The sequence below is a fragment of the Cicer arietinum genome, chromosome 6 (assembly GCF_000331145.2).
Source record: "Cicer arietinum cultivar CDC Frontier isolate Library 1 chromosome 6, Cicar.CDCFrontier_v2.0, whole genome shotgun sequence".
In the NCBI taxonomy this organism is placed as follows: Eukaryota; Viridiplantae; Streptophyta; class Magnoliopsida; order Fabales; family Fabaceae; genus Cicer; species Cicer arietinum.
Genome location: NC_021165.2, coordinates 25,038,093 through 25,059,503, shown reverse-complemented (window position 1 = coordinate 25,059,503; position 21,411 = coordinate 25,038,093). Strand labels below are relative to the sequence as shown.

General features: G+C 28.6%; 2 protein-coding genes across 2 annotated transcripts; both read left to right on the top strand.

The window, feature by feature from the left end:
• Positions 1-12,785: 12,785 nt before the first annotated feature.
• Positions 12,786-15,417, top strand: LOC101497648 (receptor-like protein EIX2). The gene has a single exon (XM_004506898.4). It carries the CDS (start codon positions 12,885-12,887, stop codon positions 15,282-15,284), a length of 2,400 nt encoding a protein of 799 aa, XP_004506955.2. The 5' UTR covers positions 12,786-12,884; the 3' UTR covers positions 15,285-15,417.
• Positions 15,418-20,798: 5,381 nt separating this feature from the next.
• LOC140920672 (secreted RxLR effector protein 161-like) lies at positions 20,799-21,149 on the top strand. Its single transcript, XM_073369473.1, has one exon. It carries the CDS (start codon positions 20,799-20,801, stop codon positions 21,147-21,149), a length of 351 nt encoding a protein of 116 aa, XP_073225574.1.
• Positions 21,150-21,411: the final 262 nt, after the last annotated feature.

Sequence of the window (21,411 nt, the reverse complement as noted above, 5' to 3'; positions counted from 1 at the left end):
TATTATTATTATTATTATTATTATTATTATTATTATTATTATTATTATTATTATTATATCTTCCACATTATAATTATTCTCTACTACTTTGATGGGTGTACTTAGAGGAAGAGAATATGTATATTGGGCACAAGTGTAACATAAAAACCATTTCTGTCAAAAACTCTCTTTGGTTTGTTGGTGTCATAATCAACACCTTCATGGATTTGGAACCTGATGCAATAACATCTATGCAAGAAGATGCATAACACTTTTCCTACCACTTGTTTTTACCCTGTTGAACCCATCATTCAAACTGAGTTAACAAGTAAAGAAAACGAGTCAGAGTGTATTAGATGGCTGAACAAGTTCCAAAATATGTTTTGTTCATCTCTTTTAGGCCTGGTGGGAACACTCATAATCAAATCAATATCACTTTGGGTTACAATTTAGTGGCTGTGGTTATTTTTGGGAGTGTGATACAAATATTTAGTTTATGTTCTAAATTTGTTTGGAGGGGGAAAAAAAATTTATAATTTAAAAGGCCTCCACACTAAAAACTCCCTAAAATTTTGTGGGCTTAGTAGGTCTATAAGTTCAATTTTTCAAAAAAAAAAAAATGATTTTTTTTTGAGAAATAAAGTTTTTCGATTTTTTACCGATAAAAAATTTCCGATTTTTTTTCGATAAATTTTTATTTATTTATTTTTATCGATAAAAAGTAATTTATAATTTTTTTTATTTTTCTCACAATTTTTGAGAAAAAATATTTTTTTTTGAATAAAACAAAATTTGAAAATTTTTTCAAAAAAAAAATCTCAAAATTAACAAGATATTGAGAACCTATAATTAAAAGAGACCTAATATTAGGAGTTTAATAAAAAAAAAAAAGAGGGCCTTGGAGTTTTTTTTACCTGAAACCTACAAAGAGTATATGACGGGGAACAAAAATATATTAAGTCTATTTGATATATAAAACCTTTGGTTTCTTAAAATTTAATTTAATTTAATTTTAGTTTTTAAGTATTTTATTTTTGTTCTAAAACTTTTATTCTTTTTGAAAATTAAGTTACACTTAATAATATTTTGTCTCTGTACTTCTAAAAATCTAAAAAAATACATTAAATGAATTTTATTTTTACTTTACGGATGAAGAGTAAAAAAGATTAAAGATATTTAAATTTCTTATTTTTTTAACGTGTTCAAAGTTAAAATAACTAAAGATCAAGAACGGAAAGGGTAATATTTTTCATTATTTATGTTAGTTTTCCGTTTCATATTTTAAAAGATATTTTTTTTGCTTGAAAGATACTTTGACAACACAAAAAAATTATTTAATAAAAAATATTTATCTTTTTATAAATAAAAATATTTATCGTTTTAAGAAAATATTACTTCTCTCTTTAAATATAATCTCTTAATATTTTATTTATTAATTGCCTTATTTAATAACATAATTAATTAATTTACATCTTTATCTGCAAATAACAATAAAAACCATAATATCTTTAAAATTAATTATTTTTTCTTAAAGTAAAATATAAAAAAATTATAATAATTACTTAAACTGACAAATATTAATATTGTTAAATTGAACGTCATTTCTTAAAATTGAACTCAAAACTTGATTAATTATTTACAAATTTTCTTGTCATTTCATCTAAGGATAAAAAAAAACACAATAAAGAAAGTACAAGAAATCAAGTTCTGAGTCACATTCCCTCCCTCCACTCTCCTGTTTGTGTTGGACTTGAAACTAATGCAATATTTTGAATTGAGGTAGAATCATGAATGAGCTTAATAAAATTATAAATGTTTCATTATAACATAGATGCAATCTTACATTTTTAATTACACATTGCTATGCTAGTTTATGTTAGATAACATGTTCTTCATGTTTAAGTCACCTTCATTTCCAAAATTTTCACTTTCACTTTCCTTGTTCCTCAAGAGATTGATTTCCAACACTCCAATCTCTATGCTTGAAACTTGCAATTCCATGTATCAATTAAACCAAATTCACTCACACACAATCAAAATGGGTTACTCTTCAAGCCATGTGTTTGTAACTAAAGTTATAATCTTCCGTTGCACAAAGGAATCGGGGGATGTTTTTTATGCACGTCAGGTGTTTGACATAATTCCTCAACCAAGTGTGTTCATTTGGAATACTATGATCAAAGGGTATTCTAGGATAAACTGTTCCAAGAATGGAATTTCCTTATATAAATTATTGTTGGTTCATAACATCGAGCCTGATAGTTAGGGATGGGAACAGGCTAGGCCGACCGACAGGGGCCTATGGCCTAGCCTGCGTCAAGTCCAAGTTAGGTTATACTTTTTTCTTAAACAGGTACTAATGCTTCTAAAAAAACTTATTTAGTTAAAAATGTTAGATTACAGACCATATAATAAGTCTTTTAGGTCAGTCAATTTAAATAAATATAAATAATATTTTTTTTACTATATTAATGATTATAGTAAATTTTAATCTTTTTGTTATATATTTAACTTTTAGTAATTTACGCATATTAACCTCATTTAGTTTATAATATATTTAAATATATTATTATAAAATATAATTTAAATATAATGTATATAAAGTCATATTCTTCAAAATGTGATATTAAATATCAAAATAAAACTTAATTTCATTGACATATTAACTCATTAATCTATTTAAAGATATGTTTGATTACTTATTCACAAATGTTAAAATGAAATAGGTTTTTAAGTAGGCTAACAGACCAAATCAGACTTCTATCAAGCACATACACAAGCCTAAACAGTAAGCCTATAACAGGCTACATGTCTGGCTTAGGCTTGAAATTTTTGATAAGTCAGACTCAGGCATAGCAAAGCCTAACTCGACCCAACCTATTCCCACCCCTAGTGATAGTTTTATATTTCCATTTTTTTTGAAGGGATTTATCAAAGATATGGGTTTGAAGTATGGGAAAAATTTTACTTAACCATACTGCGAAATATGGTTTTGATTCTAATTTGTTTTTTTTTTCTTTAGGCGGCTAGTTAATTTAGCGCGCAAGATTTTTAATATGGGTAGGGGTGTAAGTGGACAAAATACATTTAATCAATCCGAACATCTAAACCAAATCAACCTGAAAATTATTTGTTATTTTTGGTCAGGTAAAAAATCAAACCAAACTAATGTAAACCAAAGATTATTAGTTTGGGTATTGGATTAAGTTTTAAAAACCAATAAAAATCGAACCAAACAAACATTATTCATATTTTTTTATATATATTTATTTTTTACATAAAAATCTTGCCCGATAAGACAACTTTTTTTTATACAACAATCAGACTCATCACCCATTAAGCTCAATTCCAACCCCTAGTGACACCCTCACATATACATCACATTATGTCGCAACAACCTCTCATCCACTCACGCTCATTAGTATATGACAATATGGCATCATTCTCCTTAGTGCTCAACTCGCCGCATTTCACCTTGCTCTCTCTCCTCGTTGCCACAACCCACGATTGTTTCTCTCCTCGATCTTTATTTCTCTCACAACTCATTCATTTTCTCTCTCTTGACCGTTTCTCACCGTCGTGATCTCCTATTCGTTTATTTGTCTCGATTTTTTTTATATCACAATTTATTTCTCTCCATTGAGGTGACAAAGTTTATTCTTTTTTATTGTTTCTTTTTTCTATTTTGATTACTGTTTCCTATTGTGTTTTACATTTAGTAAAGTTTTGATTGTTATTTCTAATTTTGTTGTATTTTGATTGTTGTCTATTTTGATTGTTGTCTATTTTGATTATTGTTTCATTTTTCTATTTTGATGGTTTCCTATTTTGATTATGCTGCACTTGTATATTTTCTTTATGCTGCAAAAAAATTGAAATGTTTATCGTTTTGTTTTGTGTGAAATCCAATCACCCGGACCGAATCAACCTGTATATCATCGATTTAGTTTGGTTCGGATCCAATTACAAAAAACAAGTAAAATCGAACCAACCCGTGCAAATTTCATTGGTTTGGATTCATTTTTTGTATAAACCAAATCAAACCAAACTGACACGTTACACCCCTATACATAGGTGATGTATGAGAATTGGTTACATGGAATGTAATGCTATCTGGGTACAATAGGGTTAAGCGATTTGAGGAATCGAAGAGGCTTTTTTATTGAGATGGAGAAGAAAAGTTTATGTATATTACCCAGTTCGGTTACTCTAGTTTTGATGTTTTCTGCGTACTCCCCATTCAAGGATTTAGATAAGGGGAAGAGCATTTATAATTATATCAAAGAAGGTATTGTTTAAGCATGAACTAATCATGTGGTGCATTTATGGAACATAACGACTAACAGATATGTCACATCACTATAAAATTCAAATTTGTAATTTTACTATATATTGTTCAATTGCTTCATGGTGACAATTTTTCTCTAATGATATGATTGAGTCTGCTAATTGAAAATTGAAGGTAATGTTGAAACACAACATGGGTGACATATGTAAATGTGGGGAGGCTATGAACAATATGAAAATGTTGCAATTTAAGAAAACCATGGGCACATTTTAGAAAAGTTTCTATGATAGTAAACATGAAAACTACAATATATTTTATCATAGATTGAATACATTTGTATCAAGACAAGATCAAAGACGCATTGATGAAGAATAAGAGAAAGTTGAGTGAGTGGGTATCGACAATCATGTATGTGGTTGCTCTCTTAGAAGAACATACGAGTTACCTTGGGCTTGTGAGTTGACACAATATAAATTAAAGGATGAGTCAATTCCTCTAGATTCAAAGCATATTCAATGGAGGAAATTAAGCATAGAGTGTGTGTCGAGGAAAAATCATAAATCAAGTGTTTTGAAGATAAACAAACAAGTTAATTAATCTCTAATCATGATTCTGATTGTGTTGCTATTTAACTTATATTTTTGAGTGAATTATTCAAAGATATGTGATCAAATACACTTATACGACAATCAATGATTACACCATGATATAAATTAAAGTAAGTCATGCCTTAACTAAACTCTAAATTGATTACAAGATCATTTTGAGTAATCAAGACCATTCTGGGAAAATCAAGATCATTCTGGTTTATAATAGTATCATAATAAGATGATAAATTATGGAAACGCTTTAGGTCACTTGATGCTATAGGAACAAAAAGTGTTGTAGAGTAAGATGCATGAAATTGCTTTTCCAACTACAAATTCAATGTGTTCACCACATAAAAAAGTTAAAACCAAAGACGTGTGAAAGAAGAGTTTGTGTAAGAAGTCGAATGGATACGATGTATAACGAGACCCTTCTTACTATGAGCATATTGATGCAACATATTATGAACATCTGGTTTCAACCATCTAAATCATTAAAAACGAGATTATCTCATTCATCAAAGAAGCCACCTTCTTAATCCTCGATGAAGAAATCCCCTCAATCCTCAATGCATATGTTTTTGAGACAATTTCCTAATGTTATTCAATCAAACACTAATGACATAATTAATGTGATTGTTGATGGAAATTGTGGTTATCAGGCTATTGTATCATTGCTTGAACATGGTGAGGAGTCTTGGTGTCTTTGGTCCACCATAGTTTGTATCAGGAGATTGCTTCTTATATAAGTCATAGGTGTTCCCATGACGCATTATAGAAGTCAGAGACTATTTGAAGATAATAATACTGAGTATTCAACCTTTAGAGAAATAGATATCCATATATGGGCTACGTGATAGTGAAGACATGTTATTCTAGTCACGTTTGGTCGAACATTTTATGACTTGTTTTCCTATGAGGACTCGTATTTAGGATCGACAACAAATGATTGTATTATACGTATTCATTTTGTTGACCCAATCCATTGAGTTCAGGTAAAATGATATCATTATTTTCTTAAGTAATACTTATTTTTTAAATAATAAAATGATTTATTATTTCAACCGATTTTACAGTTAAAGATGAAAGATAATTTTCTAATGTTCAACATTGCGCCTTTGAAGAAATTTGTTACAGATGAAACAACTTCTCGGGCAACAGCAGAATGTCTACAACCATGGATATTTATTACGGTATAGGACACATGTTAAACGTGATCCACTAAAAGAACCCATAGATGAAATGTCATTAGATGAAAATTGATTTTGCACCAACACATTTTGTACGGGACTTCTACGGTATGTATTTAGGGGACTTCTACGGTGCATTCCTTAATTTTACTTTTTTGGTGAACTTAATTGCTTTAATTTGCAGGAATTAAAATCAAAATTTTTGCATTTTGCATAGACAAGTAAATTCAAAGGTGCATGCTTTACCATCAAACTATGATGGTTATTATGAATAATGTGAGCAAATATAATATATTAATTGGGAATTTAAGGTTCGAAATTATAATATAATGTATATTTATATATATAATTTAAATATTTATTTATTTATATATGATATATTAATCTTAATTGAATTAAAAAATATGTTGTTAAATTGTTAAAATTAGAATTTTAGAAACATAGTTTGACTAATTAGTTGACATTGATTTGTTGAATCATCGAAATTAAAACTTTTAAGTTATAGTTTGTCTATTTATATTAGATTGAATTGTTGGGTCATAAAAATTATAATTTTAAAGTCATATTTATTTTTAAAATATTAAAGATTGAACTGATAAATAATCAAAATTTAAATTTCTATTTCATTATCAATTAGTTGAAATTTAACCATCGAATGATAGAAATTAGACTAAATACGACTAGAAATTCTAATTTCGATTATCTAACGGTTCAATATTAACAAAATAAACTGATTATAACTTATAAATTATAATTTCAACGGTCCAACTATTCAATCTTAATTAATTAAACTCATTTTGACTTAGAAAATTTAATTTCGACGATCAAATAGTTAAATCTAAACTAATCAGGCTATATATGACTAAGAAAGACTAATTTCGACGATCAAATAATTCAATCTTTACGAATTAGAGTAACTATGACTTATAAATTCTAATTTTGATGATTCAACATTTCAATCTTAATTAGTTAGACTAAGCATGACTTTTAAATTTTAATTTCGAAGATCAAACTATCAAATATTAACTAATTATATTAACTAATTATATTAACTATGACTTATAAATTTAGCTTTCGGCAATCACACATTTCAATCTTTACTAATTAAACTAAATATGACTTAAAAACTCTAATTTTGACGATCGAATGATCCGATCTTAATTAATTAAAATAACTATGACTAGTAAGTTATAGTTTCCATGATCCAACATTCAATCTTAACTAACTAGACTAACTATCACTTAGAGATTCTAATTTAAATAATCCAACAATTTAATCCAACCTAAATAGACTAAATATGATTAAGAAATTCTAATTTCAGTTATTGAACAGTTCAATCTAACATAACGAGACTAAATATGACGTAGAAATTTTAGATTAAATGATCTAATGGTTTAATCTAACATAGTTAGATTAAATATGACCAAAACAATAATTCAACGGTTCAATCTAACCTAATTAGACTAACTATGACTAAGAAATTATAATTTTGATGATCCAACTATTCAATTTTAACTAATTAGATTAATATTGACTTAAAAATTTAAATTTTGATGAGCAACAATTTAATTTTAAATAATTAGACTAAATAAGATCTAGAAATTATAATTTCAATAATCCAACATGTCAATCTAACATAATCAGACTAAATATGACTAAGAAAATCTAATTTCTATTATACAACTAGTCAATCTAACCTAAATAAACTAAATATGACTAAAAAATTATAATTTCGATGATATGACGGTTTAATCTTAATTTATTATAGTGACTATGAATGAGAAACTTTGTTTTGAAGATACAAAGATTAAATCTTAAATAATTAGAGTAAATACGACTTACAATTTTAATTTTAGTGGTTCAAGTATTCATTCTAACTTAATTAGACTTATCCTGATTGGAAAATATTATTTTGATGATCAAATATTTTAATTTTAATTAATTAGATTATCTATGACTTAGAAATTTAAATTTTTGCGATTTAACAGTTCGATCTTAATTCATTATAATGACTATGACTTAGAATTTAAATTTCGATAATATAACAATTTAATCTTAACTAATTAGACTAAATAAGTCATAAAAATTTTAATTTCGATGATCCAACAATTCCATTTTAACTATTTAAATTGAAAATTTAAATTTTAACGATCCAGTTGTTCAATTTTAATTAATTAGATTGACTCTGACTTTTAAATTTAAATTTCATGATCCAACAATGTAGTCTTAACTAATCAAAATAAATTAATCTTAAAAACTTAAATTTCGATAATCCAACGATTCAATTTTTAACTATTTATAGTGATTATGTCATAAAAAAAAATAACTTAATATATATATATATATATATATATATATATATATATATATATATAGATATATATACACACAATTATACTTTTCTATATATCTTTTTGCAAATATTGTATTTTTCTATTATCCTAATAAATTTGAAGTAATGTAATATATATTATATATGCTCACATTTTTCACAAAAACCTCCTTAACTTGGTGGTAAATGATTGATATTAGTTTTATTTTAATTAACTTAGGCACTCAAGTGCGATATAAGAGTTAGGATAACATAGATGCAATACACCCTATAATTTAACTCCCCTACACCTTATAATTCCCCATATATTTATGAAGTAGAATCTATATAATAAAAAAAAAAAAAGCAAAATTACCTTTTTCATACTCCCACACGATAATATGTTTTTCAATCTCTCACGAATTAATTAACCACAACCCATTTCACTAATTTTGCTTTCCATTGACCCAAACACCCAATCACAACCTAAAAGAAAAGTTCTTGTTCCATGGGTAGAAAGAAGAGGAGGGAATGCTAAAAGAAAATCAAAATTAGAATAGGATAAGGTTTAGGGTTTTTATCCTTTTGGGGTTCTTTTGCAAAGTGAGCATTCCTCACTAATTGAAGAAACTTGTTTTGTTTTAGCTTGGGAAATATTAGGGTTCATAATAAGAGGAAGTCGTTGTTTTAATTTCAATGCATTTTTGTTTGGACGAACAAGAGGTAGATGATGCATTTTAGAGTGTCAAACACATTCAATAGTGTAACTTGAACATTAATTAAATTATGTTAAATACTCATGAAGATCATATTTTTCATCGTACTCTTGCATTGATGTTGTTAGTGTTGCGTCTTCCCTTTTAGACTTTTTAGATTGAGTTTTGTTATCGCATCATTTTGATCCGTTGGTACTTTCACTATCATCTTTTAGATCATCGTCTTCCTTTTTTTTTTTTTATTGTCTTGTTTTTTCATGTCGCAGAGTTTTTCGTTTCAGAGTTTCTGATTCTTGTCTTTTTGATCCTCCATTATGTATGTTCTAATTGTTGGCCGTTACATTCTTCTGGTAACGATTCATATCAGGTGTTGCTCATAGTAATCATAATTATTTTGAGGCATAGGTTAATTTTATTGAGGTTTCACGATGGACACCAATATTCTTGTCTACTAATACAAAAATTTGATCACTTTGAGGTTATGATCAATTGATGTTGGTTTGTTTACTTCTCGTACGACCTTGCTCCAATGTGTATGAGGTGTACTTGCAAAGTCACTCGAAGCAAAAGTAAGGTAGAGTTGTACCAGGATTTATGAGTAATAGAGTGTGAAAAATAGTATCTAAATGTCTCCAAAATAAAAATTTAAAGAAAATTATAATTATAAATTATATACAAGATAAATATATTTTATTAATATTGTATCTTTTGAATATCTTTTAGATAAAATATATATATTATAATTTTTTAGTTTATTATAAAAATATTTTAGCATGACCAAAGAGTTTTATTTTTACCCGATTGAAACTTGTGCTAAACAAGTGAAAGTTTGGTCCACAATTTCTTTGGTTATGCCAGATGTTTATTTTAAAGTTAACAACTACTTTTGCTAGAAAGAAAGCATTTTATTTACCCACAAGGATTTGATGTAGTACAAGGTGTTATATTTTCACAAAATAATGAAGTCAAGTTTGAATCCTTGTTGAAAATGATATTTTAATTTACTGTTTAACGTGTCTCGAATAAAATTATTTATGGCAGGAAAAATTTATGAGAATAAAAAAGTATTTTAATTATTTCTTTTTGACAGTTACTGAAATTGCATAAAAAATGCAACATCTTAAATTATAAATTTTATAGGACTCATCATTGATCAAATCACGAGAATTAAAATAATCGATAATAATATAAAGATTTAGTTGCATTTTTAGTCTTCCTATTTTTATTGATTCACGAAATTGATCCACCTATTTTAAAAGTCGACAGTTTTGACTAAAAAATGATGATGTGATATGCTTTAAATAATGTGACATATGATACGATGATGTAAAATGATTAACACTCATGAAATTAGAATAAAACACTTTAAAAACTTAGATTTCAACTTTAGAAATTTTTCATATTTCTAATTTAATTAATGACCTATGAATATTTAATGCATTTAAATGAAATATATGCCACGTCACTAAAAATATGTTAAATTGTCATTTTTTAGTTAAAAAATCTGAGATAATGACCAAAATTGTTTGACTTTTAAAATAGGAGGACTAATTCTGTGAATTGGTCATAATAGATGGACCAAAACTGTAATTAAGTCTAATATAATATTTGTTGAAAGCTGATATTGTTTTTACAATTTTATCCTCCAAAAGTTAGAATTAGTTAATCTATTAGTTATACTCTCTCAGTTTCATTTTAAATGTCTCATTTGTCATTTTTTCTCTGTATCAAATTATTTGTCATTTTAAAATATCAATACAATATTGATTACTTTTAATTCACTAATATGTCTTTATTTATTGTATTTCAACTAATTAAACTTCTTCACTAACTACAATTAATAAGAATATTTGAGTATTTAAAATTAATTTTATTATTGAAATCAATAAAACTAATCATATTTTTAAAAATCGCGCACAACTCAAATAAGACAATTAAAATGAGACAAAAGTAATACTATTTATTGTTGTTCATAGTAATACTATTTAGTGGCGAATCTTGAACAAAACATTGGGTGACCGGAATGTTAAAATAGAAATAAAAAAGTATAATATTGTATTGCATAAAAGAATTTTAAGTTGTAAATTTACAAAAATATATTGGAGAGAGGTCATAGATCAAATTTTAGTGTACAATTTTATTATTTAAAATTTAGGTTGAAATTTTTATTTTATTTTATAATTATAGTAGTTGTATTTGTAATTTTTTTATAATAAACATTATAATTTAGTCTACAAAAATTTATGTATTTGGTTTATCTTAAAGCTTTTGGAGAGAATGTTATAATCTTAAAAATTGAGCCTAATAAAAAAAATAATACACTTTTAATGATTAAAAAAATTGGTAAAATAAATTTTAATTCATATACAAGTACCAATCTACATCATGCAATGAATCTACACATATCAATCTATATGATACAATCTACATGATGCATGCTATTTGATTAAGTTAATTCGTGTAACAAGAAAAGATGTACATATAAAATGTCACTTCGATAACGATAATCCAACAACCACAATTCAACTCATAAAAATAATTTTACACGTAAAATATATCGATAGATCCCAAAATTACAACAACATACACCACAAGATCTATATTAATTAACATATTTATTAAAATATGTCATGTTATATGTAATTGAAATTCATCAGCTTATATTAAACCACAATTATCTTATAAACTTATATAATTTGGTTTATACAACTTTGTCACGATTAATAATTAATCTTTTTTCAATTATTTTAACATAAATATTTTTTATATATAAAATTTAACTACTTCCATGCATTCAATCAAATTCATCCGGAAAGTTTTGATCCATAAAATATATCAAATATATTTATTGTTGTTAACAAAATTATAACTCAAATATTTTTTATAAATAAAATAAAAATAAAAATATTTTTAAAAAATTATTATAACAAATAAAATATCTCATATAAATAAATTTAAAATAGTAGTATTTTAAAAAAAATTTATTGAAAATTTGGAGGTCACCGTGTCCACTAAATAATATTGGAACAAGTTCAAAAGAGGGTGTTCCATCAAGTTTACCTTTCCAAGTCTTTCTTGCTTTTTTCTAAGTCTTCTTGTGTGGATCCTTTATCTTTTTTCCAACTTCTTTCATACGAAACAGCAAAACATGAAGTTCGCTTCTTTTTCCATCACTTCTTGTTTGGAGCTATTGCCTTTCTTCTTCAATAACATTAAATATGGTATAAGTGCTTAATATTTGTTATATTTTAGACCACTAAATATAATTTTGTTGTTATTGTTGCTTATACTGGAGAAAGTAACACATTACAGGCCTTATTTAAATAATTTTTGTCTTTAATTATAAGCACTGTTTACAAAAAAAACTTGTCTCTAAATAAAAACACTCTTTTCAAATTATTAAATATATTTATATTTTTTCTTTTAAAAATATACCTATTAATATTACTAATTTATCTTGCAATATTCTATTTGACTAAAATTTATCTTACAATATAAAAAGTCAAATTAATTGTATCCAAATTAAATATATTAAATTCAACATATGCTTTTTTAATATATGTGGAAAAAACAATGAGTAATTATAAAAAGAGACCAATGTGAGAGAATTGAATATTACGAATGAAATACTTGATACAAGACAAAACAAGTACTTTCTTATTATCTATTGCTTCAAAATTCCAAGTCATCTCTTTTGGGAGTAATTTCTTTTTTCAAGCTTTTCAATAAACCAACATCTTATATAATAACCACACTAACATCTTATAACATATCTTACTCAACTACCTACAACTCTTTCTAGCAATCATTTGAATGAAATCACTCATGACTATTCTTACTTCACAAATGTCATTTCTTTTACTTGTACTTTTTTATATAACAACATTTCACAAAAGCATGTCTAGCAATCACAAGGTGGTTGGATGCAATGAAAAAGATAAAAAGACTCTATTAATGTTCAAAAATGGATTAATTGATGATTATCATATGATTTCAACGTGGACAATCGAGAAAGATTGTTGTTCATGGGAAGGAGTTTATTGTGACAACATTACTGACAGAGTGACAAAAGTTGATCTTAGCTTCAATAATTTGGAAGGTAAGATCAATCTTTGCATTCTAGAACTTGAGTTTTTGAGTTATTTGGATTTGAGGGACAATGCTTTTGATGTGATAAGTCTTCCAACCATTCAACACAACATCACACATGCATCTAAACTTGTGTACCTTGACTTATCATTCAACCATGGTCATAGACTTCATATGGATAATCTTCATTGGCTTTCTCCACTTTCTTCCTTGAAATACCTCAACCTCGGTGACATTGACCTTCATAATGAAACCAATTGGCTTCAAATGGTTGTTCCACTTCCTTCACTATTAGAGTTCAGGTGTAGTGCTTGTAACCTGAACAACTTCACAATCAACCTGTCTATTGAGAATTTGAATTTGACTTCACTTCAAACTCTTGATCTTTCATTCAACAACTTCAACTCTAAATTACCTAAGCAGTTGTTTAATCTCACCAAAGACCTTTCATATCTTGATCTTTCAGTAAGCAATATAGTTGGTGAGATACCTTCAAGCTTATCAAACCTTAGAAATTTGAGTTTCCTTGATCTATCTGTTAACCAATTCAAAGGTTCATTTCCAGATGGAATAGGCCAACTAGAATATATTGAATACCTTGATATATCTTATAACCAACTCAAAGGATCAATTCTAGATGGAATAGGCCAACTTACACATCTTCACTACCTTGATATTTCTAGAAACATGTTAAATGGTTCTAATGATTTCTCTGGTGTAATATCACAAATAACTTTTTCCAACCTCTCTCGTTTAGAGTTTCTAGACTTGAGTTGGTCAAATTTTGTATTCCAATTCGATTTGGAATGGATTCCTCCTTTTCAACTTCGTGAATTGTGTTTGGAATATACAAATCAAGGCCCCAACTTTCCATCTTGGATATATACACAAAAGTCACTTAAAGTACTCGACTTATCAAATTCAGGAATTTCATTGATAGATATTAATAAGTTTTCAAACTTGATAGAAGGAATACTTCATCTCTATTTGTCAAATAATTCGTTGATCGGAGACATATCAAACCTAACACTAAAGTGTCATAATTTATATTTGGACCACAACAATTTTACAGGAGGACTCCCAAACATATCACCAATGGTTTATAGCGTTGATTTGTCTTACAACTCCTTCTCAGGATCGATTCCACATAGTTGGAAGAACTTGAAAGACATATATTACATTAACTTGTGGAGTAATGCGTTATCTGGTGAAGTTCTAGGTCACCTCTCAAATTTGAAACAATTGATTGTCATGAATTTGGGAGAAAATGAATTTTCTGGAACCATACCAATCAATATGTCACAACAATTAGAAGTGATCATATTGAGAGGTAACCAATTTGAAGGGATTATTCCAACACAATTATTCAATCTCTCTTCTTTGTTTCATTTGGACCTTGCATATAACAAGCTTTCAGGATCTATATCAGAGTGCGTTTATAACTTAACTCATATGGTTACTTATCATGTCACTGAAATTCCTAGGGCTACTGTTAATTTGTTTACAAAAGGTCAAGATTATGTGTATGAAGTCCGACCTGAAAGGAGAACTATTGACCTTTCATCTAATAACTTTTCTGGAAAGGTGCCAATGGAATTATTTCGGCTTGTTCAACTTCAAACATTGAACTTATCTCACAATAATTTCATTGGAACGATACCAAAGACAATTGGAGGCATGAAAAATATGGAATCTCTTGATCTTTCTAATAACAAGTTTTGTGGTGAAATTCCTCAGAGCATGGTTCTTTTAAACTTTTTAGACTATTTAAATATATCTTACAATAACTTTAGTGGAAAAATCCCAACAGGGACTCAACTTCAAAGTTTTAATGCATCGAGCTACATTGGGAATCCAAATTTGTGTGGAGCTCCTCTCAAAAACTGTACCACAGAAGAAGAGAATCATAAATATGCAACACCGTCTAAAGGGGATGAAGATTGTGATTCTTTTAGAGAGTTTTTGTATCTAGGCATGGGAGTTGGATTTGCAGTAAGTTTTTGGGGTATTTGTGGCTCTTTGTTTCTCATAAGGAAATGGAGGCACACATATTTTCGATTTCTTGATCAAGTGGTTGATAAACTCTATGTAGCTTTGATGGTAAAGTTAAATAACTTTCATTAAAACTAAGTACTTTCTTGTTAAGGTTAGTGAAACCTACTTTACACTTTTATTCATCACACTAGTATGTGTTGTGTTATCTTCAAAGACTTGTGGTTCCAAATTCCAATTAATGTACGCTACATTTATTAACTTATGTTATATACATAGAAATCCAAAATTGTTTGGTTATGATAAATAATTGTTGACAAGGTTCAATTTCTTTTAAACTAAATATCAATAATTATTTTCTAACATCTCATTTGCAAATTTGCAATCAATTTGAACAAAGAAAATGTTAGATTAACTGGTAGAACTAGTGACCAAGTTAAAAGGTTTAAAAAATAGGGTGACGTGATCCAATAATTGAGAGTGTGATAGAATGAGTGTGTCCTTACCATTTCTTAGTAAATTTTGATGTATTCAGAATTTCGAGTAATATATTGAATTAATTCAAGTGAATTAGCTTTTATTGGAACTCTTTACACAAGAATCACTATCCATGTTGATCCAAATCAAAAAAATTTATCAATCACAAACGGTGAATCTTGAAAATAGACCGCAATCATTAAAAAATAACACCATAAAATAACGATTAATATGAGACGTGTGAAGACACCAAAACAAATTCTTAAAATTCTAAAGACTCTTTTCAACTTTATTAAGTAATAGAGCTATGAAAAAATATCATTACTTATCCAGGTAAAAAGAAAGAAAAGAAGATGTTTTATATAATATAAAATAATATAATTGTGAACAATTGTGAAGGTGGAGAATTATAAAGATATGCCTCAAATCAAATAACAAGTGTTAGTTATGGTTAAGAGTTAGTTATAACTAATTTAGCCAAGTTAGTTATGATACATATAGTTATAGTTAGTTAAACTAATGTGCCTATATATACCATAAATGTAAATGCATGGCTATGTTGTTTTTGGTGCTAAAATTGCTGAACATTGATTGAGAGAGAGGTATATGCAATTAATTTCATAGAAATTCAGATAAGAGAGATTAAGGGGAAAAAAAAGAGATTGTGATGAAGACTAGTATTGCTGAATTTCAATAGTGATAGATACAAGGAGAACAATCTAGAAGTGGCTTAATCTTGTAATTTCAAATCTCAATAGTGAAATTGTCTTGCTTGCTTGTCTGTGGCGTATGTCTCATCAATTGAGAGTGAACACGTAGATTTAGGTGTTATTCTTCTCGTATCTTTCTATAATTTTTGTTTACTTTGATTTTAAAAATTGGTTTTCAAAACTGCAGAAAGGAGAACGTTTAACTTTCTTTGCTTTCTGCATTTTTAGTTCTAGTAAAAAACAGACTTCATTTTTAATTTCTGGTTTAGCAATTTTTAGTTTTTTGTTTTGTTGGTTAACTCTTATTGCATATCCCAATATTATTTTAACAATTAGCGACATCTATGGGAAATGGAGCAACAATGATTGGAACCACAAAGTTTGATATTGAAAAGTTCAATGGATCAAATGACTTTGGTATGTGGAAGATAAAGATTCATGTTGTTCTGGTAGAACAAGGTTTAGTGAACACGGTGAATCGCCTCTTCCATCAGCAATGACTACTCATGAAAAGGAAGAACTAATGAAAAAAGTAAAGAGTACTATCATCTTGTGCCTTGGAGACAAAGCTTTAAGAGAAGTTGCAAGAGAACCAACAACAGCAACCTTATGGCTTAAACTTGAATATCTCTACATGACTAAATCAATTTCAAATAGGCTCTTCTTGAAACAACAATTGTTTTCTTTTTAGATGAATGAAGAAAAACTTGTTACAATACAAGTTGTTGATTTTAACAAGATTCTTGATTATTTGGAAAATTTAGAAGCTAAGCTAGATATGAAGATAAAGCTCTAATCATGCTTAATGCCTACCCAGTTCATACGAACACTTCAAGGATGCTATCATGTATTGGAAGAAATTAAACAATTACTCTTGAAGAAGTGCATGCCTCTATCCAAACAAACAAAAGCTATAAAAGACACGAGATCAAGAATAATAATCATATTGAAAGTCTGAATATGACCAGAGGAAGAACTGATAAGAAAGGATCAAATAGAAATAAGCATAGGTCCAATTGAAAATTAAAGTCTGATGGGAAGTATAAATACTTCCATTGTCACAAGAAAGAACATTTCAAGAAAGATTTCCCTGAAATAAATGAATCAAGAAACTCTCAATATTATGGAAATGCTGGTTATGAATCTACATATGCCTTGATGATTTCAAATTATCAATGTGAAAAAAATTGGATATTAGACTCAGGATGTACTTTCCAATGTGTCCAAGAAATGATTATTTTGAATCAATAGATCTTCGTGATGGTGGAGTCGTTTTGCTTGGCAACAATAAATCATGTAAACTCCAAGGCAATGAAACAATCATATTCAGAATGTTCAATGGTAAGGAGGTACTACTGAATGATGTAAGGTACATACCTGAATGAAAAAGAAATTTAATTTTTGTTTACATGTTTGACATTTTAGGATATTCCACAACCAAAAAGAATGGCATCATGACTATTATTAATAAAGATGATATAATTGTTAAAGGTATTAAAAGAAATGGATTGTAAATTTTAGATGGTTCTACCATAATTGCACAAACGTATGTTGCTAGCTCTAGTTTGTATTCATCTACTAGAATGACATAGGAGGTTAGGACATGTAAGTGAAAGATCCTTAATTGAGTTATCAAAACAGAATTTGCTTAATGGTGACAATTGAAAAAATGGAATTTTATGATCATTGTATTCTAGGAAAGTCTAAGAGGGGTTTCAAGAAAGATTTCCCTGAAATAAATGAATCAAGAAACTCTCAATATTATGGAAATGCTGGTTATGAATCTACATATGCCTTGATGATTTCAAATTATCAATGTGAAAAAAATTGGATATTAGACTCAGGATGTACTTTCCAATGTGTCCAAGAAATGATTATTTTGAATCAATAGATCTTCGTGATGGTGGAGTCGTTTTGCTTGGCAACAATAAATCATGTAAACTCCAAGGCAATGAAACAATCATATTCAGAATGTTCAATGGTAAGGAGGTACTACTGAATGATGTAAGGTACATACCTGAATGAAAAAGAAATTTAATTTTTGTTTACATGTTTGACATTTTAGGATATTCCACAACCAAAAAGAATGGCATCATGACTATTATTAATAAAGATGATATAATTGTTAAAGGTATTAAAAGAAATGGATTGTAAATTTTAGATGGTTCTACCATAATTGCACAAACGTATGTTGCTAGCTCTAGTTTGTATTCATCTACTAGAATGACATAGGAGGTTAGGACATGTAAGTGAAAGATCCTTAATTGAGTTATCAAAACAGAATTTGCTTAATGGTGACAATTGAAAAAATGGAATTTTATGATCATTGTATTCTAGGAAAGTCTAAGAGGGGCAGTTTTGGTGTTGGCCAACACAACACCTCTAGACCTTTTGAATATGCTCATTTTGATTTGTGAGGTCCTTCAAGGACAAAGACTTATGCTGGTTGTTCTTATTTTGTAACCATCATTGATGATTATTTTAGAAAAGTATGGATCTATGTCATTAAAAATAAAAGTGACACTTTTATGAAATTTAAAATAAAAGTGACACTTTTATGAAATTTAAAGAATGACATATGCAAATTGGAACTCAAAAAGAATCTAACCTGAAATGTTTAAGAACTGACAATAGTCTGGAGTATCTTTCAGATTAGTTTAATAAGTATTGCAGGGACTAAGGTATTCAAATACATAGAGCAGTTGCAGGCATCCCTCAACAAAATGGCATTGCTGAAAGGATGAACACAACAATCTTGGAAAGGGTCAGATGTATGATCTTGAGTGCAGGGCTGCCTAAAATATTCTAGGGAGAAGCTGTAGTTACAATAGTGTATCTGATCAATAGATGTCCTTCATTAGCTATTGAATTTAAGACACCAATTTAGATGTGGAATGACAAACCAGCTGACTACTCAAATCTGAAGGTATTTGGCTCCTTAGTGTTTGCTCACACAAGACAAGATAAATTGGATCGTAGAGCAATCAAATGTGTTTTCATTGGATATCCTAAAGGAATAAAAATTTATAAGTTGTGGAGGATTGACCAAGGTGTGTTTAAATGCATCATATCAAGAGATGTAGTGTTTGATGAAGCAAGAATGCCCATGATTGACAAAGAACATTCTACATTTCAGTGTTGCAGAAACAAAGAACATTGCAGAAACGGAGAACGTTCTCCGTTTGACCGTGCTTCAAACAACAATATTGAGAGTGTTCAGATTGAGGTGGAGTCACCTGAAGGTCAAGAGATTAATCACGAAGATATAATTGACACATCACTTGATAATAATGTTGTAATAAAATTAGATTTGGATAATTACAACTTGGTAAGGGATAAAGAAAGAAGAGTTATCAAGCCTCCAATTAGATATGGTCAAACAAATTTAAGTTGTTATGCTTTAAGTGTTGATGAATATCTTCAAGGAGATGAACCAAGCAATTACAAGGAAGTCATTAATAGTGAAGACAAAGAAGTTTGGATGGCAACTATGAATGAAGAGATGCAATCATTAGAAAAACAAAAATCAAACCTGGACTTTGGTTGATATTCCTAAGAATTAAAGGGTAATTGGATCAAAATGGGTGTTCAAGAGAAAGGAAATCATTCAAAGACAAGAGAAGATAAGGTTCAAAGCAAGATTAGTTGAAAAGGAATTTTCTGAGCTTGAATAAATAAATTTCAATGAAGTATTTGCATATGTTGTAAATCATTATTCAATCAGAATCAACTTTCAATTGTAACTGAATAAGACTTGGAATTAGAGCAGTTGGATGTCAAAACAACATTTCTACATGATAATCTGTAAGAAACCATTTAAATGCAGCAACCTGAAGAATTTTCTAAAGGCAGCAACAAAGTATGTCTTCTTAAAAAGTCATTGTATGGCCTAAAGCAAAGTCCTAGACAAGGGTACATGAAGTTTGATGATTTCATGATAAGAACTGATTTCTAAAGATGTAGTTTTGACAACTGTGTTTACATTCTAAAAGAGGAAAGTCAAGAATGTTATCCAGCTCAAAAACATTCTCCAGCTTATCAAGAAGGTTAAGAATGTTCTCCAACTTACCTATTACTCTATGTGGATGATATCCTTCTTGCAAGCTCAAGTAAATACCATATTAAAAGGCTCAAAGCTGATCTTAGTAATGAGTTTGAGATGAAAGAACTTGGAGAGGCCAAGAGTATCTTACGTATGTGATTGATTCAATGCATGTTTCAGTAGAGAAGATTGCTATTCAGAATGAAGGGGAAACTATTTATTTCACAAGTTGCCTACTTGAAGAAAGTTGTCACTAAATATAAAATGCATGAGGCAAGACATGTTACTACTCCCTTGGGACAAAATTTCAAATTATCTATGCAAGACTCACCTAAGATTGATGAGGAAAGATAAAGAATGAGTATCATTCCTTACGCCAGTGGAGTTGGCAGCATAATGTAAGGAATGATATATAGCATGCCAGATTTGGCTTTTGCTGTGAATCTTGTAAGCAGATTTATGACTGATCCAGGAGCACTGCATTGGTCGGCACTCAAGTGGATTATGAGGTACTTAAATGGCTCACTGACAACATGTTTAAAGTTCAAAAAGACTTGTCATGACAAGGAACCAATCAAAGGATATGTGGACTCAGATTATATTGGAAACATGGGCACTAGAAAATCAATTTATGGTTATGTTTTTACTCTATATGGGACTGATGTAAGTTGGAGAGCAATTACACATTCAGTGGTAACAATTTCTACAACTCAAGCTGAATTCATCGCTCTTACTGAAGGTGTTAAGGAAGTTAGATGGATGAAATGACTGATTGGTGGACTGGGAATAAATCAGAATTATGTTTCAATTTATTGTGACAGTCAAAGTGCCATATACTTATCCAAGCATCAAGTGCATCACAATAATTCTAAACACATTGATGTTAAGTTTCACCTCATAAGGGATGTGATTGATTCAATGCATGTTTCAGTAGAGAAGATTGCTATTGAGGACAATCCTACTGATACATTCATCAAATCACTTTCACAAGCTAAGTTCAAGCATTGTTTGGACATAGTTGGTTCGACAA